Source organism: Urtica dioica, chromosome 11 (genome assembly GCF_054948205.1).
Source record: "Urtica dioica subsp. dioica isolate 48M chromosome 11, U.dioica_male_clone48M_v1_H2, whole genome shotgun sequence".
NCBI lineage: Eukaryota > Viridiplantae > Streptophyta > Magnoliopsida > Rosales > Urticaceae > Urtica > Urtica dioica.
The window spans coordinates 8,448,916-8,475,298 of NC_142766.1; the positions used below are offsets into that span (position 1 = coordinate 8,448,916).

Genomic DNA, 26,383 nt, shown 5'->3' on the forward strand with positions numbered 1-26,383 from the left:
CTAAATAATATTCACACAACGTTTTAGCGACGACTTTGTCGTCGCTAATTGGCGTGGGAAAAATTCCCGCGTGAATTAGCGACGACAAAGTCGTCGCTAAAACTCTGTTTCACAACGAAAAAAACTTCTCGTCACAACATTTAGCGACGACTTTGTCGTCGCTAATTGACGCGGGATATTTTCCCGCGGTAATTAGCGACGACAAATTCGTCGCTAATTGTCTGTTTCAAAATGAAAAAAAACTTCTCGTCACAACAGTTACGGACGATTTTATCGTCGCTAATATCGTCGCTAAATATTTACCGACGATTAAATCGTCGCTAAATATATTTAGGCACGGCGAATTAGCGACGATTTTTATCGTCGCTAAATACATTTAGCGACGATTTTAGGGTTATTACCGACGAAAAAAATCGTCGGTAAATGTTGTAAATGTTGTAGTGATACTATAGAAATTAGATTTGATGAATTAATTATTGGAATAAGATTAAATTATTGAATCAAATATATTTTGAGAAATGCACTTGAAAATGCCACTTAGAGTGAAAACTAGTATTTTGTTTTTTACTTGGTCACTCGGCCAAATCACTCATTACAAGCATCATTTGCTTTTTTTTTTTTTTTTTTTTTTGGATAATACTTTCTCTGTCTCCCATATAGTCACTCAATTTTAATCTTATAGATCTAAAACCGTGACATTCCAAGTAGTCTTGTGTTTTGAAATTTGTTTTCAAATCAATTGTATTCATTAATTTGTGCCCGCACAGACATATATACAGATTTTCGTTGACATTGTTAAAGACGCTTTTGTGGTTGCTATTCAAGATCAAGAAAAAGGCGTGTGAAGAGAAGGAGGTTTAGAATCCAAAGGCTAAAATCAAGATAAAAAAAAAAAAAAAAAAAAAAAAAAAAAAAAAAAAAAAAGGGTTAGACCTCGTTTTCAAACTATTATACATCATGTGTAAGTCTTTTATAATCAATTTTAAGAGAGAAGAAAAAAATTTAGAATCCCGCCATTTAGCAAATATTTTTCTAAAACATCATATATAATTTCAATAGTCGATTTCAGTTAATGAATACAACATAAAAAATAAAATAAAAAAGACGAAACGTCACGGTATTGACGAAGAACTTAAACAGCTTAAACAAATAAACTAGATGTTAACTTAGGAGATAAGACAAGTCATTCAGCTATACAGAAAACCTTCAATTCCAATATAGCTTTGTGTTAATCTTTTTTCTTCATTCTAAAACAAAACGTGGGTGAATGATCGTTTTCGTTGCAATTATTTAATAGGTATTTTCTAGATTTGTGACCCAGCCTTCATCATCTGATTCACAGAAGTCTTCAGCCAACTTCGTCGACCCGTTATGGAAATTAATGTGAACTTGATTTGAGAATCTTGATAGTACTGGAGAATCTAGAGATTGACTAAGTCTCAGTACAAAAACCGAATATTATATTAATATCCCAGAATCACAAATCAAATTATATTTTAGTAATAATATATACGGTTAAGCACAACCTAAATATATGCTTCTCCCATATATGCGTGCCAGCAATGTGTCGTCCATGCAAATGAGGCACTTCCTAACTCACAAACACGTAATACTTACAAATCCGAAGAAAACAACATTAATAAAACTTATGCTCCTGAATATTGTATTGCGGGATTTTTTATTTACCGATGCTTATAATCAGTTACAGAGCCAGCTAAGGCCCAGGGGAGCTTAAGCCCCTCAAAAAAAAAGTTATGCACTTTTTGCCCATTTAAAAAAAAATTACGTTTTTTTCCCTTTAAAATTTATACTTTTGGCCCAATTTTTATAAATTTTTTACAATCAAGCCCCCTCTGAATTTGTTTTTCAAATTAGCTCCCCTGATGGGCTTTTCTGGCTCCGTCACTGCTTATAATATTATACATCTTTCCGATAACTTATGTATGTGGTGTAGGTGTCTCCGAGCATGTAAAGCTTAATAATTTCGATTTCCCACACAATAACAAACAAAAAACAAGTCCACCGTACAGCGTCACCCGTGGGCATTTAATTACCGATGCATATATTCATGAACTAGCGGGAATTAATTCCGATACAACTACATCGTAATCTTTATGATCGTGAGATGGAAAGCTCAAAAAATATGCAAAATCAAGTTTTTGTTTTTATTTTTATTTTTTGAATATTTTAAACCATAGAGTTTCTGATCTATAATAAGATAATAATTTTTTTTAATATGGTATACATACGGACATTTAATATTAAGATTTTTTAAATATTTAATGTGAATATTGGACTATCATGTTCTGATAAAAATTTGACCAATTAGACACGACTTTAAGAGCTGAGCACCTATATTTACATTGACGTGAGATGGTGAATTTGAGTCATTACAATTTACAGACAATCTTCCGCTTGAAAAATGCTTTAAAAATGTATGTTCTTTTTAATTAGTGTGTTTTTGAACTTTTACGGTTGTAGCGTTTTGACTTCTTTTAACACCATTACTCTAAAACTTTGAACACGTTTTAACACCATCAGTCAGACTATTTAAGTTTGAGTAGGTCGACCCTTGATAAACTTACAAAGTTTTAGAAATTAATAGCGCTAACTTTCGACAATATTTTTTGTATGAGTCACCTATACCACACACATAAAGTATTAGAATATGCACGTACCAAGTTTCAATAAAAAAAATTATCCTATGATAAATATTTTTAAAAGTGATAAATAATTTATACTCATCTTGAAAAGTGTAAATAACAATGTCAAAAATATATTTGACATTTTAATTTCGATTATTGGAACCCAAAAAGATGAGACCGTCGCTACAACAAATAAGGTCAATTGGTGCGTAAGAGCAACGGGTGCAACTAGTCGCACCCGATCCCCTAACTCCCGCGAATTTTGAGTCACTTGAGTGACTCAAAATTAAGGTATCGGGTGCGACTTTGTCGCACTCGAAGAATTTTTTGGTGCGACATTTTGGGCATCGGGTGCAACTTTTGTTGGGAACGATGCCCATATTATTTGTTCTAGTGTGTTTTAGAGATAGATTACGTTTGAAATTTTTATTTTTATTTTTATATAATACTTTATGTAAATTATATATATAATTAATTTATGAAACAAACATAAAAATAGAAATTTCATGTCGCCTTTTCAATATATTGAAAGTGTGTTTTAAAGAAAAATAAAATTTTACATAATTTTTTTTATAAGGATTCATTAGATATATACCTTTATAAACATAATAAAAGTGTTATATACCCAATCTTTCTCTAATTGTAAGTAAATAGTCATACATTTTTATTAACATGGCTAAATTTACGTAAATACCTAAATTTATTTAACACACGAAAGAGTATATATGAAATTTTGTCTATATGATAATACATTATTCGAATGATTATTTGCCTATGATTAACGAAAGATTGATTATTTAGCCAGTCACAATTTTTTAGTGGTTTAGTTGCTTAAGAATTTGTTTTCGTGATATATTTTTACCAGCCAAAAGACACGATGAGAAGATGATATCTATTTTGAAGATTCACTATGTCAGCAAATTAGTTGAAAGCTTGAGTTCTGCGCATATGATCACTTACTATTGTATATATGCTTTGGTTATTCTCACTTATATAGCTCAATAAATAGTTCAATAATAATAACGATCATTCAATTATTTAAATATTACAAATTTAATCCCTACGTTCTATTTGAGTTTGAACAATTTCTTTTATATTAGATAATTAGATTACCGTTTTAATGCTAAACTTTCTGCATAAATATATAGACATACATATTTGTGAGCCATAAGTTGTCCTCTCCAATTCTTTTATTATATATCGAGTATGTTTTCAAGATACAGGCTTGGGGCATTTGCTATGTTTCATAATTTATAATTTTTTAGCGAGAGTTAGACATATGTCCTATTTTAAATCTTTCACATTAAAATTTTAATCGAAATTTTTAAATATTTAAAAAATAGTCCAAACTCAAATAGAATGCGCACGCCATATTAGTGACATGAGCATGAATTAAATTATTTTTTTTAATATTTAAATAATTGAATTATAAATTTAATTGAATGTAATCATTACTAAACTAAGCAATGCTTCAACGCGCTCATTAAAACAAAGCTTTTTGGAAAAATTGTAAGGGACGTATAAAATCAAAATGTGATTTTGGCACAAACATTACTAAACCCATGTAAGTTTATTAAAATTAATTAAAATTTCATATTTGATAATTTTATTATTTAATGAGTTCTATAAAGACTCTAATACCTTTCATTATTTCATAACAGATATTGGTCACAAAATACAAAGTTCCTTGACAATTTGGTCATGAATTTTTTCGTGATAGGCTGGCTATGGAATAGGAAAATGGTCATGAGATAATATTTTTATAAGAAAATTATATTTTCCACTGATTTAGTAGTAAAATTTTAAAATTTTAAGTTTTGGTTTTGATATGCAATTTTTTTTTATTTTACCCACAAAAAAAAAAAATTGCAATTTTTTTTTTTTGTGGGTAAAATAAAAAAAAATTGTTGCAACTAGCAAATTCTTTAGATATATTTAAGTTTTCTAACCAAAGTTTCATTTTATTAAAAAAAATAGTCCATCAGGCCAAAGTAAATTAATTAACTATTTATATGTATTCATTTAATTTACTTCGGCCTGATGAGCTATTTTTCAAAGTAAATTAAATTGACCTAATCAGTTAATTAATTTACTTCAGATTGGTGGACTATTTTATTAATAAAATGAAATTTATGCTATTTTTTAAAAGAAAAATTGTACAATATAGTTATTTGAAACTTATTGTTTAGCAAAGAGATAATGGTGGCATAAATACCCAAAGTTTTCGACTTGTAGCACTTCTATTCCCTATGTTTGAAATTCGTGAGCAAAATACCCAAGCCCACAAAGTTGTGTCACCGTTAGTGTAGTAGATGTTAATATTAGATGAAGGTATTATTAGATGGTGAGATTGTATTACAAAATATGAAAAACATTTATTTAATTGATAAATCCATTTTTTCTTTCAGAAAAACAACAAAACAAATATTAAATGCAAAAAACTTCATATGGAAAATGCAACCACGAACAAAAGCCCCAAATTGAAAACCTAAAAATCGCCGCTCTAATTGTCTTCATTCTCTTGATCGAAACCCTAAAATTAGGCAAATGGAAGCTGAAAACTCATCATCCACAAAGCCATTGTAGCTTGAGTTGACGGCATTCACAGATTACAGGACCGAGAAAGGGAAAAAAAATGCTTGTGCGAAGTTCAAGAGGTTCAGAGGACTTCGTGGACCAATCTGAATCCCGGAAGGAGATTTCTGGGCTGCTACAAGACCCAAGTAAGGCAAAGTTTTCTTGATTATATTTCAACTCGGTTTTTGGTTGTAAATTAGTATGTAAATGTTTTCTTTATTAAGTTTTCTGGGCTGCTACAAATATAAATAAATGTTTGTCTTGTTTAAACAGTCTGAGGGTGAATGCAATCATTTTGAATGGATAGACCCCAAAATTTGCGCGAGATCGAAAGAAGTGATTCTCGGTTTGCTCAGACGATTGAACGAGTATGAAGAGGAAATCAGATTTCTGAAGATGTGCATTGAAGAAAAAGAAGTAGTTATAAGGACGAGTATCGATCTTCGTCGTCTACGTACTCTTCTTCGTGAAGTTCAAAGCCGGCCGCTTCAACTTCTCCTTCGGTCAAAGCTTCGAATTCCTGCGTCTCCATCTTCTTGGATTTAGAGATTTTGTTTGTTCCTTTTTTTTTTTAATTTGGTTTTCCTCTTTCTGATAAAAAGGTTTTCTATTTTTACGTTTTTATTTTATTTTATTTACATCACAAATATTTGTTATGTTGTTTTTCTGAAAGAAAAATTGATTTATTAATTAAATAAATATTTTTAATATTTTGTAATACAATCTCACCGTTCATTTATTCCACATCTAATATTAACGTCTAAAACACTAACGGTGACACAACTTTGTAAGCTTGGGTATTTTTCCCACGAAGTTCAAACATTGGGAATATAAGTGTTACAAGTCGAAAACTTTAGGCCTTTTTGCCGCCATTATCTCTTTAGCAAAGTAGCTAAAGTTTTAACTTTTCAGCAAAGTAGTCAAATTTACGTTTTCAAAATTTTTTTGATAGCCAAGATTAAAATTTTTTACGATTATTATAAGCAATTTATCACTTTCAAATAAATTAATCTTCAGGTCAAAAAAAAATTTGTAACCAGATTATTCCACATTTTGGCTATTTCACTAAATTAATAAAACCTTGGTTATTTTGCAAATTCATAATGTCAAATTGGTTATTTAGCTACCTCATTTTTTTAACAAGCATGATGAGCTATCGGGCTACAAACATAATTGTCTCAATAAAAAAATGTATATAAAATTACGAAAATAAGATACAGAATGATTTTTGTGATTCCATTATATACGGTTTAATTTTTTTTCTTTTTGCAAAAAAAAAAAAAAAAAAAAAAAAAAAAAAAAAATCAAAACGCTATAGTTATAGTGAGGGTTCTAATATTAAAAAAAAATTAAAACTCTACATGCAGTGGAGGTTCCAAAAACGATCATATTTTTTTTAGATGAAGAACCCTAAACATTCAATGCAGATCACGTAAGATTTTATATTGATATAGCTACTTTATGTGTACGGTTAAAAAGTATTAGTGTTTAAATTCAAACTTTGTAAGAGTGATGTAAAATTGATCTGTAACTACATAAAGTATATATATTTAAAGAAAAAGAAGCAGGTGGTCAAACTACGATGTAGAGTTAATTAAGAATTTTAATGAATCACATTATAAATTAAATGTATAAAAAATATACAACAAAGACAATTATATATTTGAATATGAGCAACAAAGCGGATATATATGAATTAATAACAAGATTTAAGATATGGGGGGAAAGTGTCAGCATGCATGCACTGACATTTATTGTAGCTAGTTACAACCTGCAGCTCTATAAATGGCGTTTAGAACTCGTTGCCCACCACACCACACCACACAACTCCACTCACTCTACAAAAAAAGAAGAAGAAAGAAAAGATGATGATGAGGTTTTTAGCTGCCGTTGTGATCATGTCCTCTGTTATGGCGGTGGGTCTAGTGTCGGCACAGCAGAGGTGCGGAAGCCAGGGCGGCGGGGGTACGTGTCCCGGCGTGCGGTGCTGCAGCATCTGGGGCTGGTGCGGCGACTCGGAGCCCTACTGCGGCGGCACCTGCGAGAACAAGTGCTGGAGCGGCGAGAGGTCGGACCACCGCTGCGGCGCCGCTGTCGGAAACCCTCCGTGCGGCCGGGACCGGTGCTGCAGCACCCACGGGTGGTGCGGTGGCGGCGACGCCTACTGCTCCGGGGGCAACTGCCAGTACCGCTGCTCCTCCTCCGTCCGTGGACCCCGCGTCGCTCTCAGCGGCAATTCCACCGCCAACTCCATCGGCAACGTCGTCGTCACCGAGCCGCTGTTCGACCAGATGTTCTCCCACCGCAAGGACTGTCCGAGCCAGGGCTTCTACAGCTACCACTCCTTCCTCGTAGCCGCCGAGTCCTTCCCAGCTTTCGGGACCATCGGAGATGTTGCGACACGCAAGAGAGAGGTCGCAGCGTTCCTCGCCCATATCTCCCAAGCAACATCAGGTAGTATACTATCCCTTCACGGTGCTGTGTAATCCGCACAAAATTTTACATTTCTTTTTGGGGTGTTATTTGAAGGGGAAAGGTCTGACGTGGAAAACCCTCATGCATGGGGGCTTTGTCATATCAATACAACTACTGTGACTGAGAATGACTTCTGTACCTCCTCCGACTGGCCTTGCGCTGCCGGCAAAAAATACAGCCCTCGAGGACCCATCCAGCTCACCCAGTCAGTGCATAGTAGTTTTGTTCTTATATTTATTCATTCTAAAGTAGCAGTCAAATAATATTATTTGTTGTTTTTTTTTATAGCAACTTCAACTACGGACTTGCCGGCCCAGCCATTGGAGAGGACCTGATTCAGAACCCTGACTTGGTAGAAAAGGACCCAATCATATCATTCAAGACGGCCTTGTGGTTCTGGATGTCCCAGCACGACAACAAACCTTCATGCCATGACATTGTCCTCAATGCCAACTCCGCCGCGAACAGAATCCCAAACAAAGGTGTGATCGGCAACATTATTAGCCGCGCTTTTGGGCACGACGACTTTGCCGTTAGATCTTCAAGCATCGGATTTTACAAGAGGTACTGCGACATGCTGGGAGTGAGCTATGGACATGACTTGAAGTACTGGTTCGATAACACTCCATCATCGGAGTTCCAACGCATCCAAATGCGTGTTGCGGCGTAAAAACAAGCTAGTCCTCCCCAAGTGGCTCTCTAGTAGTAAGAGTAGCTCTCTCATAGCGAGAGAGCAGCATGTTGAATCCGTGTTATGTTATGTATGTATGTTAGAAACATATGTGTGGTTTTCTAGCTCTTACGAGTTATAAATAAAGGAGCCATTTTCCTTCTATCACCACTTTCAATTTTACACATGCATGAGTTTATAATTATACCTGTAACCTAACTCTAGCGTTAAGCTTCGTAAACTATTTCTTACACATCCTCATCAAGTTTGCATCAATAAATAAATGACTGAAGAAAATACCACATAGATTGTCGAAACAATCATCATATTTGATCTAGTTACTTTTATTTGATATTGTTTATTATATGTCCTCCATAGTTTTGATATTGTAACTGAGCGTATGATGTAAAATTGATTTTTTTTTTAAGTATTAATTATCTATCGGTTACTTGGCCACATTAATTTTTATTTGAAAAACTTCATTAATTGGATCGAAAAATTAATTAAATATCAAGATTAGACCTCAGTTTTGAAAATATCCAAAATGGATTTTTGGACCAAGAATGGACAAAAATGCCCCTCTCACCAATTTTGTTAAAATTTTCTCTCGCCCACTCATTCACTTCACTCGATTTCACACTCTCTCTCTCTCTCAACCAAAAAAAACTTTCTCGACTTGTACGTTTCCATACAATATTGTACGATGAAATACGTGTTGATACGATAGCGTACGATGGAACTTCTTCGAATTCCGGCATTGGTGGAGGCCCGAAAAATTCGAGCTCCCAAAACGTCCAAAAATGTGACTTTTTCAATGATTTTCTTGTTAAATCTCATTGGATATATTTAGGATAGTGATTAAGAGTTAGTATTTTATAAGATTTGTGTTGATTTGTGTTGATTAAGAGATAGTGATTGTTAAATCTCATTAGTATTCTATCACTATAATCACTCGAGAGAAAAAGAATTAGTGAGTGGGCACTTTTAAACACGTCGGCTCGAGAACAAGTCTCAAAGTCGAAGAGCTAAAAATGCTAGGTCAAATGAGGACCTAGGTGCCAAAACAAAAAGGAAAAGAACTTAGAGAGAGAGAGAGGGGATGGGCGGCCAAGCTAGAGAGAGAAGCTCTCAATCTCTAAAACGTGGGATGAATGAAACAATGTTAATGAGGCCTCTAATTATAGGGGAGGTATTACCTTCATAAAGGTAGTTTCCTCTTTTGTAGAATATCATATATTTATGAGCAAATATTGCATCTATCCCCTTTAATTCACACGGTCATCTCTATGCTTCTAGAAGCAAATTAGTTTCCTCTTTTTGCTTGCCTTGGCTTGCTTGGCCGATTACCCTATTTCCTCATAGAGGAAATTTGTTTCCTCTTTTTCTTTTGGCAAGTATCTTCATACATTAATGCACAAAATAAACTCTCTTTCACACTAGGGCTACTGCACAGAATTTTATCTCCCATTCCCTTGGGTTGGACGGCCAAAACGCTTCTAGAAACCCTTTCTAGATTTTTCTTTACTTGTTCATGACAATATAAGAAAAGCCCATTAAGAATTTTCAAGTAAAATTCTATGAAATGAAATTAATTCACAAGGCCCAATGAACACATCATGGCCGAATGGTTTATGTCATCATATGACCATGTCAAAAATTTATTGACATTCATTTCATGTCATGTCCAAAAAGACAAAATTACCATTTCGACAGCTTTCGTAAAACTTGTCTTGTTCTTCTTTTGACTTAGCTTCTAGTTTAATTATTCCTACTCGATGTGATTTGTGACAGTGACCTCATGGATCCAAATGAACAAAGCTTGAGCTAAATACTTGGACTCAAAAGTTCACAAACCTTTTCCAAGTTTAGCTTAATGCCAACTGACTCCACTAAAGAGTTGACACTGAAAATCTCTCGGTTCAAATGAATTTATTTTCTACTCAAGAATTCAACCTAATTGTAATGAGTGGATCCACTGAATATTATCTATGTTTACCCTTCATTAATATCATCAGCTAGTCGGGATTTACAAAATTACCATTTTACCCTTCTAGCTGTTATTTCCCCAACTCCTTTGTCGCTTGTGAATAAGTTAGAAACAATGTATTGACGAGGAGCTAACAAGTCACATTGTTTCATCCAAAAGAGTCAAGACTCAATTTGGACACTGGCCAGTTCATTTATTCACATTCCAAGGAACAAAGCATAAGGTGATATACATTGCATTTCAGCAATCTTGTACATGAATTCCATATCTATGAGAACTTCACAAAGTTACTCATGACATCTTCACAACTTAGTACTTCACCAATAGGTCCTTTTCTGAATCACATAGTGAGTCCGAACTCTGACTTTCTCAAATGAGAATACGTAAGCGGTGAAATGGCATGTCTCATTTCAGGATTAAGTTAAGCACGATGCAATTCATACGTAGTGACTTCGAGACATAAGAGGTTAAATGGTTTGTTCTTATTTTGTCTCTAGAAGTGCACTGGTCAATTCAATACCTTCGGAAGATACAGAGAAGAACTATATGTTAGGAATTCTTGCCCACGAGAATATACTTATGTAAATTCTCGTTGAAATTATTACTAAGATAAAGTTTGACATTAATTATCTATTTGAATTGAAAGCGTTATTTCTTATTTAATGAGATTTATTAAACATTCATTATTCCATAGCCTCCGTATCTAACTGAGTCACGTGCTGGGCACCTGAGTCCGGGCGGTGTGCTAAAACATGGTCGATGACTGATATACGCCTGGAAAACTATATCTAAAGTCATATATGTGGAACACATGGGTGAAGGCTGATCACTATGTGGGAGCATTCTACACTTGTGGTAAGTGTACGACCTGGACAGGTCTTGGTGTAGATGTGTCGTTTAACGACCGTTACAACACACTAATCGAGGCCACTATGATGGTCACAGTGAGACTTGATCTAAATCCTGAAGTGATCATGGACACTGGGTTATGTTACTGAGCTCTTTGACTCATTCGCTAAAAGGCTATTCATGCTAATCACAGCTTATGTCTTGGGAGTTTTCTCAGAGCATAATTCGAGTGGGAAATGATTTACAGATACGGAATCCAGCCTTCCTGAAAGAAGGTTAATGTTCTCTCACCTAAGGGTTGATTCCAGAACCGATAGATTGCGCGCACTTTCGAAGTAAGTAACGTTCGAAAGAATCTTTCGCTAGGGAAGCAACAATGCTTAGGGCTGATATGTATCAAGGGAAGTATAATAGAATAAATTGACTTATCTCGATACGGGTTGAACCTGGAGGATCTTGATCACGAACTGACTATATCAGTGGACACTCGTCACGATGAGTAAATATAATTCTAGTATAAAGGAGAGTTCAGTCTTGGCTAACAAGGTGGAGTATTTGACCAAGATTAAACGAATCGATGGAAAAAGAGAGGACTATTTCGTCTTTTTCATCGGATTTGTTAAGCTTCTATTACTAGGTCCATAGTCCCCGATTCGGCTCTGATAAAGGCGGATAAGAACTTTCGTATAATAATGTTTATCATTATTAATCTCACTTGCTGTAATTGTGATTGACAGCATTAATTCTGCAGAACAGGTATTCGCAGAATTAAGTAAATATTTATAGTAGAATTGTTTATTTATTGTTTGATCAAGTAAATAAACAATTATTAATTATTTGTTTATTGTTGGACCAAGTAAATAAATGATTAATTGAGTTTTAAGCAATTGGGCCTTGCACACATGGAAAAATCGAATCGGTAATTTTGGCATAGGATTTGCGCAAATCCCCTTGGTCGTGTGCCATCAAATCCGATTTTTTCAATATTCGTATTTACCAATATTTTCTCTTTAGTTGTTTAAATAAAGGAGAGAGAATAATATAAGATATTGTCCTATATTTTCTCCTTATTTAAAGGAAAGTATTTAGGAGAATATATGAGAATATATTTAAAGGGAAATACTATATTCCCCTTTATTCTCTCACTAAATAAAATATTCTCTATTTAAATAGAGAATAATATCCTATAGATATTGATCTGATGGATGAAAGAAAAAGTAGGATTCACTTGTTGAGATCCAATGGCCTAGATTTAATCCACCAGTGTGAACACAATAAAAGGAAATAAAATATTCTGGAAGATTCCATGAATATCTCCTTTTACTACTATAAATAGGGGTTCATGAGAAGGCAAAAAATTAAGGAATTAGAAGCAATTATTTTGTGAAAATTTCGTGCATCACTAGCCTCCCTTGGCCGTGCATCTGCCTCTCCCTCCCCTCGGAAATTCGTTTCCATTCTTAGTAAAATAAGAGAGATCTCGAAACACCTAGTTTCGTGATCTAGTGAGATAAAGAATGTGCTCACTCATCTTTCTTATTCGTCTCGGAGATTACGTTTCGGAAGACTAAGGTGTCATCCTCGAGTCCTTCATCAAGACGACGCAAGGAGTACGCGATTGGATTAGGAGCGTTCTGTAGCTGAACCGAAAATCAATGTAAGTACTCGTTTACTCTTATATCGGTTGCTTGACTTATATGCTCTCGTATAATTTTTAATTAATGTAGATCTAGATCTTGTCATATAATCATTGAACTAATTAGCTCATGATTAGCGTAATTAATTACTTTTCCGCATTTATACGGTTATATGGGGGAATCATCCCCGACACTATAGAGTCTCCAACTCTCAATGTCCCATAACCAGACATCATAGATTCTCCTAACAATCGTACTGAGGTCAATAGTCCTTTGACCCGTAGATTGTGAATATATCGTTTTAAGCAAACTACGAAGAGTTTGTTCATGCAAATCTACATTTGTCTCTTCGTAAGTTGTTAAGTTTGTTTATGGACTAAAGACTAATGTTTTATCATAAAGTTTCAAACAGACAAGGAAAAATGAATGAACGTTTCAACTTTTTATTAATGAATAAGCAATTACAAGCAAGACTCTTCGTGAGACTTTATTACATCAAATGTACAAAATAAAGACTACAACTCTTCTTGTGAGCACCATTGACAACATAAACACCCAAGCATACAAGAGTACACACACAATCTTTACGGGAACCCACCCAACCTTTTGATTATCTCACAAAGGATCTGTTTACACTCTCAAGCAAGGACACCACACTCTCTGGTGACTCATGCCGTGCATAATAACATATATAGCATGGGTAGTTGACATTGTTAGGAATTCTTGCCCACGAGAAGATACTTATGTAAATTCTCGTTGAAATTATTAATGAAATAAAGTTTGACATTTATTATCTATTTGAATTGAAAGCGTTATTTCTTATTTAATGAGATTTATTAAACATTCATTATTCCATAGCCTCCGTATGTAACTAAGTCACGTGCTGGGCACCTGAGTTCGGGCGGTGTGCTAAAACATGGTCGATGACTGATATACGCCTGGAAAACTATATCTAAAGTCATATATGTGGAACACATGGGTGAAGGCTGATCACTATGTGGGAGCATTCTACACTTGTGGTAAGTGTACGACCCGGACAGGTCTTGGTGTAGATGTGTCGTTTAAGGACCGTTACGACACACTAACCGATGCCACTATGATTGTCACAGTGAGACTTGATCTAAATCCTGAAGTGATCATGGACACTGGGTTATGTTACTGAGCTCTTTGACTCATTCGCTAAAAGGCTATTCATGCTAATCACAGCTTATGTCTTGGGAGTTTTCTCAGAGCATAATTCGAGTGGGAAATGATTTACACATATGGAATCCAGCCTTCCTGAAAGAAGGTTAATGTTCTCTCACCTAAGGGTTGATTCCAGAACCGATAGATTGCGCGCACTTTCGAAGTAAGTAACGTTCAAAAGAATCTTTCACTAGGGAAGCAACAATGCTTAGGGCTGATATGTATCAAGGGAAGTATAATAGAATAAATTGACTTCTCTCGATACGGGTTGAACCTGGAGGAACTTGATCACGAACTGACTATATCAGTGGACACTCGTCACGATGAGTAAATATAATTCTAGTATAAAGGAGAGTTCAGTCTTGGCTTACAAGGTGGAGTATTTGACCAAGATTAAACGAATCGATGGAAAAAGAAAGGACTATTTCGTCTTTTTCATCGGATTTGTTAAGCTTCTATTACTAGGTCCATAGTCCTCGATTCGGCTCTGATAAAGGCGGATAAGAACTTTCGTATAATAATGTTTATCATTATTAATCTCACTTGCTGTAATTGTGATTGACAGCATTAATTCTGCAGAACAAGTATTCGCAGAATTAAGTAAATATTTATGGTAGAATTGTTTATTTATTGTTTGATCAAGTAAATAAACAATTATTAATTATTTGTTTATTGTTGGACCAAGTAAATAAATGATTAATTGGGTTTTAAGCAATTGGGCCTTGCACACATGGAAAAATCGAATTGGGAATTTTGGCATAGGATTTGCGCAAATCCCCTTGGCCGTGTGCCATCAAATCCGATTTTTTCAATATTCGTATTTACCAATATTTTCTCTTTAGTTGTTTAAATAAAGGAGAGAGAATAATATAAGATATTGTCCTATATTTTCTCCTTATTTAAAGGAAAGTATTTAGGAGAATATTTAGGAGGATAATATATTCTTCTTTATTATCTCACTAAACAAATTATTCTCTATTTAAATAAAAGAATAATATCTCATAGATATTGATCTGATGGATGAGAGAAAAAGTAGGATTCACTTGTTGAGATCCAATGGCCTAGATTAAATCCTCTAGTGTGAACACAATAAAAGGAAATAAAATATTCTTGAAGATTCCATGAATATCTCATTTTACTACTATAAATAGGGGTTCATGAGAAGGCAAAAATAAGCAATTATTTTAAGCAATTTTTGAGAGAAATTTCGTGCATCCTAGCCTCTTTTTGGCCGTGCGCTTCTGCCTCCCCTCCCCTCGGAAATTCGTTTCCATTCTTAGTAAAATAAGAGAGAGATCTCGAAATACCTAGTTTCGTGATCTAGTGAGATAAAGACTGTGCCCACTCATCTTTCTTATTCGTCTCGGAGATTACGTTTCGGAAGACTAAGGTGTCATCACATCGAGTCCTTGAAGTAGAGTCCCTTATTTGATCGTGTGGAGGCTTGTACGTTCAAGACGAAGACGGATTGTGAAAGCTTTCAGTTCGTGAACCGAAAATCAATGTAAGTACTCGTTTACTCTTATTTCGATTGCTTGACTTATATGCTCTCTCATAATATTAATTAACGTAAATCTAGATCTTGTCATATAATCATTGAATTAATTAGCTCATGATTAGCGTAATTAATTACTTTTCCGCATTTATATGGTTATATGGGAGAATCATCCCCGATAGACATCCCCCAACTGCCCATTAACAAATAACCGTCTAGTAACCGCCGCTACCAACAAAGCACGAGCGGTTACCATCAATACAAATACTTTTGCCCACCGAAAGCCTTCAGCGAATGCCCACCTGGCATTAAAAGTCCGTGTACATTTGTCTAAGGGAAACTGCTGCCAATACCGTCAGTAACTGCCTCCACTTGTCATGCGCACGCATGCTCGCTTAGGTCCCCGCTTACGTCAAGCGCGCGTCAATGTGCTTCCCGTCTTTCATCATTTGGACATCACGTGGCGCTCAGCTGCCTCGTGCGTCTTTGTCTGGCCGTGCTGAACCCATCGCACTTGCCTCGGTCTGCTGACTCCCGTCAACTGCCTCTCCCGGATATTTTCCGTCTCGTCCAAGACACTGCTGCCCGTGCAGCTTGGACTCGGCCAGCAGCATACTTTTGCTCTGCGAGTTGTGTTGCTGGCCGTGCCAATCGTCTAAGGAGGTAACAGATGACCACTATATGCGATTCGTTCAAACTCAATACGTCTAGCCCCTATCTACCATGGGCTAAACTAAATGAGTTAAATAATGAGATCGAATGAGTCAAGTCTCCATTAAAGGTCAAATATAGTTAGAGATTTCTGAAGCAATCATGTAGTCTTGCAAATTTTAGAAATTAGCCGTTTATGATATGGATAAGATCTTATTAAAAATCTCACTTTCTCACATGGAGAAGAGACGATTGTTCAAACCAAAGTCTAGCATAGCTTCAAATGGGAGATTGCCAGTTAAGTCTCGATGTCTACTAACTGAGGATTAAATAGCCATTACCCTTTGTGGTAAACATAATAGATTGTTGGATAAGTGTCGTGTTCGACAATGAATGTAGAATATAGTTTTCCAACGACCATAACTTTTTATAGTCAAAGTTGGAGATTGTTAGGAATCTTGCCCAAATAAGGACATTATCGTAATTCCTTCTAAAGGGTATTATTGTAATTACATTGATTTCCAACAAAAATTAGATAGAAAGACATAATCAACAATATAATTGATAATACATGATATTCACTACTACAAAATTGATTTTCTGATGCGCAAGACTATCAGATGCGACTAGTCGCATCTAAAAGTCGCATCTAAATAACTTTTATCTGATAGTCAATCAGAAGCCGAAAAAATTCGCTCAAATTGTCTTTTGATTTTGACAATCCGATGCGACTAGTCGCACCTGAAAATATGATGAAACTTTCAGGTGCGACTGTGTCGCATCAGATAGTTTTAAATTTTTAGGCGGGCCTCACCTCCCCCTCTTTTATTTCATTAATCTGACGTGGCGAATGAAATTTTTATTTTTTTTAATTATAATCCGGTGCGACTAGTCGCACCTGAAGAATTATCAGATGCGACTAGTCGCACCTGAAGAATTATCAGGTGCGATTCTGTCGCACCTGATTATTAGGGTTTTGTTTAAAAACCCAGGTCGACTCTTCTTCTCCGTAGCCTCTGAAACTTGTTTTTTTTTTGTAAACTCGTTTTTCTCTCTCCCTCTCTGCGAACTTCTCTTCTCCGTCCTCATTAGCCGACTATTCCTCCGTCCCTCTCTTCTCCGACTATTCCTTCGTCTAAGAACACTTCGCCGACCACCACAAGCGCCCGTCTCAGGTTCCGCTGCCTCACCCGGCCACCGGACCACCACAAGCTCCCGCTCCGATCGACATCCTCAGGTTATCTATCACTCTCTCTCTCTCACTCTATCTCTGGCTCTCTCTTTCTCTCACTAATTTTCTAAGTTTCATCAGCCGGAGCTCCGCCACCGTCTCCGCCGTCTCGCCGTGCGCTCAGCCCCAGCCCCGCTGCCTCCGAGTCACCACTGCCTCTCTCTCTCACTCGGTATTTCTCTCTCTCACTCCCTCTCTGCCTCGCTCCCTCTCTACCTCGCTCTCTCTCACAGCCACGTACCCATACCCGCCTCACAGCCACGTACCCGTGCGTCTCTGGTCCTCCGCCTCGTACCCGGCCACCGGACCTCCGCCTCATCCGGCCACCGGACCTCGCCAGTGACCACTGCCACCGTCCCTGCTCCGGCCACCAGGTTATCTCTCTATCTCTCTCTCTCACTCTATCTCTGGCTCTCTCTTTCTCTCACGGCAATTTTGCTCTGTTTTGTCCAGCTCCGCCACCGGACCTCACCATCTCCGCTATCCCTGCTCCATCTCCGACAACGCCTCAGCCACCGGACCTCACCGTCTCTGCTGAATCTCCGACGCAAGGTTAGTGTTTTTATTTTTTTTCCTGTTTAAGTATATATACATATATATATATATATATATATATATATATATATTACTAATTCATATATGAATATATGTGTAATAATATATGTATATATTTATATATATGTGTTTGTATATTGCATATATGTTTAGTTTATATGTGTTACTAATTATAGTATTATATATTGTGTTAAGTAATTTTAATTGGATTAGTTTAATTTAATGTGTAACTTAATTAGTATTAATTTGATAATTAATTTAACATGTTTAATTAGTAATTTAGTTAAGTTTAATAATTCTATTAGTTTAGGTTAAAAGTTTAAATTGATTGTAAATTAGTTAGTATTAATATGATAATTTCACATGTTTAATAATGTGATTTGTTTATATTAGGTTAAAATTAAGTTTTAATTGTTTTTTTGACATGTTTTGATATATAGTTTGTGACATTTTTAAATTTTTTGCTTTTAATTAATTTAGATTAATTGTAAGTAAATTATTACCTAGAAATTGTAATTAGTTTAATAATTACATTTATGTTGCTTAGTTTATAATTAGTTAATTAATTTGTGATAAGTTTGTGTAGTTGATTTAACATGTAATGAAATTGTAATTTAAATAAGAAAAATAGTTTTGTGACATGATTTGATAGTTTGTGACATGTTTTGATAGTTTGTGATATTTTGTTTATTTCGATTTTTCATTTATAAATGTTGTGATCGAACCATGAAGGTTCGGTTTAGGGCTGAGCTAATTTATAGGATAGTTCTGGATGGTTTGTGTATGATTTTAAATAATTTTGCAGGTTTTTGGTTTGTCAGTATAATAGGGGAAACTCTGCCGAAATTTCGGTAGAGTTTCGAATTAATTAGTTTAAAAACTATAGGCATAACTGTAGTGTTGTATTGTTCAAATGCATTTGGTACGGTGACAAGTATCATGCAAACCGACTAGTGCACACCGATAAGACTACTGGAGAAACGAGTGCTTATACTGCGAAACAATGGTTTAAAGAGGAGCCGTACGTACTCGCGACTCAAGTCAAACAAGTTTTTTACATCGAAGATCTTGTTAAAGGCGGCGACTGGGAAATCGTCCAGGAATGCAATCATCGAGGGATTTGGAACATTCCTGAAGTTGACCCCTCCAACTCAGCCTCGATCCCATTGACTATAGAGTTGTCAAATATTGAGCGTTTGAATCATCGACACGAAATCGATGAAGCTGAGTTAGTGACTGTCGTTGACGATGATGAAGAAGACGATGATGAAAATGAGAGACGGGTCGTTTTTGAGGGAGAAGATGTTGATGTCGATATAGAAGATGATATTAACATTATAGGCATAGATGACAATGATTGAGTAATATCTTTTTTGTATGTTTATTTACTATATAATGTAACCACAGTTTTCCTCCGCCATATGTGAGGTTTGTTAATAATAAAATCCGTGGTGCCGTCCACGTTTTTTTTAAACAGAAAACTAATATTTATTTACTAATATTGTTCACATCTTACAGGATGTCAGATGCAGGTGGAGATGAGTCTCCGCTACACCGTTCAGGAGCAGGTGGAGATGAGTTTCCGCTAGAGACACCGGGTTCCCAAGGTCCTAAGAAAACAAGGGGACCAACAACTGGCTCTACTTCGGCAAAAGCAACGTTTAGGGTACCCGGTGCGAAAGTTGTTAGGTATGACCCAATCTACCAAACTTTCTACCAGGACGTAAGAAAAACAATAAAAAAAGGTAGGGGTATTCAACAACCGCGTCGGCGCTTTGGTGAAAGTCCATATCCCGGTCACACTTCGTGATTGGAACGAAGTGACGCCCCAGATGTTGGGCAATATTCTGAGCGCACTTCATTCTGAGTACACTTTCGTGTACAAGGATGATGAGACCGAGGAGCTGCTTCCGGCGGATTGCTATCGTCATCAGATTGACCAGACTATCATTCGCGATGCAAAGCGAATGAGGCGCAACCAAAAGTCTAGATTATCAGGGACTTTCTTAGGAAAATGTTGTGGGCAAATGAATGTCGCCAAGAAAGAAATCCCAAAAGGATATCAAAAAGACGATTGGGAGAATGTGATAGAGGAGTTCGCAACTGACGATTGGAAGGTAATGTATAATTCAAAAAAATTATGTTATCTTCTATGAAATCGAATTATAATGCAATTTAATATGTGCAGAAAAAGTCTACTCGCAATAGAGACAATTCAAAGAACAAGAAAACGAAGTCCACACAAGGGTCGATTTCTTGTTTGGCTCATCGACATTTGAACGTAAGTTTATTCTAATTTTGTAATATTTTTTTTTTGCAATAAATACATTACTCATATTTTCATAAGAACTGCAGAGTAGGGAAGATGGGACTTTGGCCTCGGTGTTAAACACGTGGGAGAAAAAACATCAAGATGATCAAGGCAATTGGACGACAGCTTGGGCGCAACAAGCATTTGTAAGTTACTTGTGTTAATTACTTAATAATCGAGTTTCGATAATCTTAATAATTTTTTTAACATATGTTTGAAGGCGCGAATTATGACTCAAGTCGAGGATATGCAGCGACAAGCAGCGGAGTCAGGCCAAACGTTTGACATAGACCAGGCGGAGCAGTACGCGATGGATACTGTTCTCGGGCAACGTCGAGATTGGTATGTCGGTATAGGTCCCTCGATCCCGAGATCCTCGTATCTCTTGGCTCAGGCTCAGGACGACCGCTCGTCCTCAGGTTCTTCATCGACGTGCGTTCCAGATCCAGTGATTAGCGACCTACAAGCAGCGTTGGCCGCACAACAAGCTCAGATGGAGGCGTTTCAGCAACAGTTCTTTGCCTACACACAGCAGCATCCGTCTCCCATGCAGACATCCCCCGCGATGATGCACCCTGGGACGACGCCGCCATCAGCTTCAATGCCGAATGTTCAGACGCCGCCATCCGCTTCAATGCCGAATGTTCAGACGCCGCCATCCGCTTCAATGCCAAATGCTGATCAGACGCCAGGTTCGGTAGAATTTCAGCGACATCGTTCGAGCGGCAGCGCACCAGGCCGCCAAGGCGCACGAGCAAGATCTGGCGGAAGACGAGGCCGTGCATTCCAGAATTGGCAGACTTCGAATGAAAAAGGGAAACAAAAAGAATAGATTGTAATTTTTTTAATTTATTGAACGTAAATTATCAAATTTTATGAATTTAATATTAGAATTTTTATTAAATTATTTATATAATTAATCTAATTAATATTATTTATTTAATTTAACAAAAAAATTATTTAATTAATTTTTAAATAATTTTTTAAATTATAATTTTTATATATTTAATAGGCTGATTCTATTAGAATCAGCATTTAAAAAAAAACTACAGACAATCAGATGCGATTAGTCGCATCTGATACCTTCGCGGGAAGAGTATCAGATGCGACTAGTCGCATCTGATTGTACTAACACCCGCCAAAATATTAGGCAGGGAATTACTATCAGATGCGACTGGTCGCATCTGATACTTTTACCGCGAAGGTATCAGATGTGACTAGTCGCATCTGATACTATAATTCACGCTTTAATATCTTATTTTGGAGGATATTTAGGTGCGACGTTTGGTGCGACTAGTCGCACCTAAAATGTCGCACCTGATAGTGATGACTTTCAAGTGCGACAAGTCGCACCTAAAATCATCAGGTGGGCACTTTCAGATGCGACTTTGTCGCATCTAAAGTCGCACCTGATGATACTTTCAGGTGCGACATTGGTGCTTTCAGGTGCGACTTTTGTCGCACCTGATGCTATTAATTATACTAGTGATTGTATAACGACATTCCGGCCGGCATGGCTCAAACGAAAGTCAAAAGACCTCTAGCTCGTTAAAATCTTAGCCCTCTGTATTAACTAGGATTATATCCCTATATCAGATGTAAGAAATATGTCTCAGATGGAACGATTAAACTGTTCAGTGATCAACTATGCCTGGGTAGCTATATTTGAGATCACATACGCGGCCCACCAGTGGATAAGTTTTCACTGAGTGGGAGCGTTCTATACAATTGGTTTGTACATGACATGGACATGTTGCGATTAAGTATATCGTTTAACTAACCGTGACATGAGGAGAGTGAAACTGATTTGCTTTTATATAAAACAAAAGTTTCATATGTATTCATTAAATCCTTCTTTTTTCTCAGCACCTCAAACATACCCCACTTTCAAAATTTCTTTCAAATGGTCCTGAAAATTGTTACAACTAAGTCGTTTATCACATAATTATTTAATTGAATCCATAACCGAACGGATTATAATTATATGATTCGAAACGAAAATTTATCGCTCGTTCTCGATTAATTAAAATATATTTAAGGTTTCTCGGAAATAATTTTTCTTTTTGATAATTTATTTATTCAATTAATTTCCGGAATATTTTCTCGGAAAATAATTTATTATTCGAGACTAAATCGATAAATCCTTTATTTATTCCGAGATTTCTCATTACCTTAACATATTTTAATTTAATTCGATAGACTTAATGAATCAATAATTCACTCAAGAATTTAGTTGGAACAACGGAAACTCGTTTATTAAACTTGAATTTAAAAGTCGAGAGATACAAAATTTTATACTTTACAACAAGACCTGCGCTTGCGCTTGAAGAAGATGCTCCGATCGTTACCGGTGAGGAGATTTCCATACCAGGTGTATCTAATTCTCATACCATATTAGATTCAAAGGATTTAATGAAATGATTAGAGAATGATTTTTTTTTTCAAAAACTAACTTTGAATTCATGATATTCATCATATATAGAGTATATCACAGTGCGTAATTGATTTAACAACTTTGCAATAATACTGATACTACATGTTGCTGAATGTAAATGGACAAAATATATGTAATAAGTTAATAGGCTAGTATTGATATTTTGTAAATTTTTTACTTTATAAATTGACTATTTAATTATATTGCCCTATATTAAAACAGTTGTCTCTCACGTCGTTTTGTGTATAAATCAATAAGTACTTTCGAATATTTTATTACAGAAGCCGCCTCTAATAATTCCGCCTAGCGCGGCATTTAATGTTTAATACTTTAATTGCAGAGAAGACAATTTATCTTACGAAATCACAATGACGTAGTACACTACGGACTCCTGTGTTTTGCACTCTATTATAAAAACATAGGTGTTTTTTTATCACATAATCAGTCGATGTATTTTACATATGTTATATATAATAAAAAAATTAATTTTTTTGGCTTACATTTTTTAACAGCAGTTTTGTTAATTTTTATGCATTAATGTTTAAAAATAGACAAACAAACCTAGGTCTTTGTCTGTAATTTTTGCGATGACGAATACACAAGGTGTTTATCTAATCAATAAGGTTAATAAGATTAGGTTAATGAACGTTTTAGAATATTTATGCATAAAATTCAACAAAATTTTAGTACAGGAGTCGTTTTCATAAAATAAAAACACTAATAAGTCGAAAATCGATATATTAAATTACAAACAAAAAAATTCATAAAGATCGGGATTATTATTTATACCCATAATATAAACTATGCACGTTGATGCTCTCACAACAAGTCCACGTTGATGGGTATTTTGCATACCATTCATTACTGGGCATTCGAAAACTATCCCAGAGATCGGGATGAGATTCGGTTAAGGCCCATTACCAAATTCATAAAGATCGATACTCATTTCATCATAGAAAAAAGTGGCATCCAAGGTCATCGAAATTAGTTATGTCCGAACACTTGAGCAACTGTATGTGTTTACCAAGCCTCTAGCCCTACATTAGTTTGTTTACTTAACTTTGTTTAATTTTACTTAGCGTGCAAACTAAATCTGATACTACATGTTTAGATTGAGGAGGCGTATAAGGATCATAAGCCATAATCGTTAGTTGTAAATGAACGGTTGTAATAAGTACTCAAGAATGTAATTATATGCGCTCTAACAGATTGGTTGGTTAGTCAGTCAAGTTGTTAACCAATAAAACAAACTCTCTCTCATCGTCTCTCTCAGTAGTCTACATTGATATACATTGAAGAGATCTGGTGTACCCTACATAAAATTTAGCTTTTATCCTTTTCTTAAATATCACAAGAATATACTATTATAGATATTATTTTAGTCATGATATTATTTGTCGCGGCTAAACATATCAGCCACGACAATAGCCGCGACAAGTCGCGGCTATTGCTAGGTTAAAATTTTATTCAAATGTGTTTTTGTAGACTATTTTTCACAAACCTCTGCGCCTTTCTGGACTCACCTCTCCGCCTCTCTCTCACCCTCGACCCGTCTCTGGCCCTCACAACCTTACCGTCTCAGCCTCACATCCTCTCCGCATCTCTCTCACCCTCGACCCCTCTCCGACCCTTACAACCTCTCCGCCTCTCTCTCACCCTCTTTAACACTCTGACCCTCACAGCCTCACAACCAAAATGCTCAGCTTCGCCACGACCCTCACAACCTCACAGCCCTAGAAATCTATTAACCCCAAATTGAATCCCTAGAAATTTCTTAACCCCCAAATCGAAGACCTCAGCCCACTGCCGCCGCGCTCCTACCACCACCGCCAGTCCATTCAGGTGGCCACAAAGCTCGTCGCCCAGCTGGCGCCGACCCGCCTCGTGTCAGAGATCGACCGAAACCTCGTGAAGAGCTTCCTGTGCCGGGCGAACACTAGGCGCAGGTGACGGAGATGAGGCTGTGCTTCGACCCCGATTCGATCTCGTACACGCACTACACCTGGTCGGAGGAGACCGCGATCTGGTCCTATAGCTCCACGTCCGACAGCGCCAGCTAGCGGTACCCCACCAAGAACGTCAGGTACTCCTTCTCTTTGTAAATCACTGTAGACGTTGGCTTTTATCTTCGGGTTGTTGAAACATACAACAACACCAACTGAACACGTCCTCTGTGAAACACGCAGGCCTTCGAGTGGGCCATCTCCGTCTGTGTCAAGCTCTCTTCCTCGCCGAGGGTGCTGAGATTCAAGTTTAGTTTGTTTGTTTTTGTTTTTTTTTTCGTTTTTTTTTTTTACTCGTTCTATGATTTTAGTTTCATTGGGGCTTTTGGTTTGTTACACTCTTCTTCGCCAGTGAGCTTCGAACTCTGAGATTCTCACCATCCTTGGTTGCTCTGAGCCTCAGTGGTTCTCTCCAGGTTGAGCTTCACAGGTAGGTTTTTTTTTCCTTGGTGAAAATCGAAATCGTATTACAGATTTTCAATTTTTTTTCCCTTCAAATGTTGGTGATGCTAGTTTGAGTTTGGTTTTTCTGTATGACAGCATGATAATTAATAAAAAAAAAAAGATCTACTCAATGTCTAGAGCTCCTAATACTTTATTGCTTTTTTGTTTACCGCTGTTTGAGTTATTGCTGAGTGTGTGTTTGTGAACTTATTGCTGAGTGTGTGTTTGTGAATCATGTCATTACGGCAGAGCCCTCGGCCGGACGATAATCTGCGGCTGGCGTGGAACAAGCCTTCTGCTCCTACATCTCCTCTGCCTCGTCACCGCCCTCAGCTCCTTTGCCTCGTCGCCGCCATCTGCTCCTCCATTCAGGTTCTGATTTTATATTTACAGAAAGAATTTGTTCTCAAGAATTTTTGCTCAGTGTGTATGTTTTATTGCTGAGTGTGTGTGTTTTATTGCTGAGTGTTGGAACTTGCTGAGTATGTTTGGACTTTTAAACGATTTGTGTGTATGTCTGAATGTGTTTAAACTTGCTATGTTTGGACTTGCTGAGTATTGGAACTTGAAACCCAAGATGACTTACTCTGTCATTTATATATTCACAAATGACTTACCCTCATCAGAAAAGACTTATGTTAAGCAACTGAAATAGAATTTCAAAAACTAATCAGGGCTGGTTTTGGAAGAAAGGTCAACAAAGAAACAGCAAGTTCATTTAATCACAAGTTTATCAGCTGTGCTGTAAAAATTGCTATAAAGCATACCAAGACTATCTTATAACTAAGTACTCAATCTATAACATTTTACTTGTATTTATTAAATAAATAAAAAATAGAAAAGTAAATTGGATATTCTTACCCTGTCAATAAACCCAAGAAAAAAAAATTATGAAAAGAGAGAATAAAATTGATCAAGAAGGATGTATATCTAAACCAATTTCATAAGTTTATTATTATGATTAAAAAGATATCACAACTTCCAAAAACATGCACTCTCTCAAAATAAAATTGATCATTCTAATAGAATTGATCAAGAAGGATGTATGAAATTGTGTTTAATAATTATATAAATTGAAATTTTTAAACTTGTTACAAATTGAAAGTGTGTTTAGAATTCTTTGGTGGATAGTTTTAAGGTTTGCTTTTGGTGGTTAAATATTTTATTTTTCAGGCACCCCTTCCGGCACAGACGACCCCGCCCTCGGTTTCACGTCCACTGCGAGCTAAAGGAT

The 26,383-nt window shown here is 36.2% G+C and overlaps 1 protein-coding gene across 1 annotated transcript; it reads left to right on the top strand.

Annotated features, from left to right (window-relative positions):
• Positions 1 to 7,009: 7,009 nt before the first annotated feature.
• On the top strand, positions 7,010 to 8,532 carry LOC149381003 (lectin/endochitinase 1-like). Its single transcript, XM_089600763.1, has 3 exons — positions 7,010 to 7,676; positions 7,752 to 7,902; positions 7,986 to 8,532. The coding sequence occupies exons 1-3, from the start codon at positions 7,088 to 7,090 to the stop codon at positions 8,365 to 8,367; spliced, it is 1,122 nt and encodes a 373-aa protein (XP_089456889.1). The 5' UTR covers positions 7,010 to 7,087; the 3' UTR covers positions 8,368 to 8,532.
• The last annotated feature ends 17,851 nt before the right edge of the window (positions 8,533 to 26,383 follow it).

Coding starts and splice junctions, on each gene's coding strand:
- LOC149381003 (XM_089600763.1), top strand. CDS start 7,088: ATGATGATGAGGTTTTTAGCTGCCGTTGTGATCATGTCCTCTGTTATG. Junction 7,677..7,751: donor TATCTCCCAAGCAACATCAG/GTAGTATACTAT, acceptor TGTTATTTGAAG/GGGAAAGGTCTGACGTGGAA. Junction 7,903..7,985: donor GGACCCATCCAGCTCACCCA/GTCAGTGCATAG, acceptor TTTTTTTTATAG/CAACTTCAACTACGGACTTG.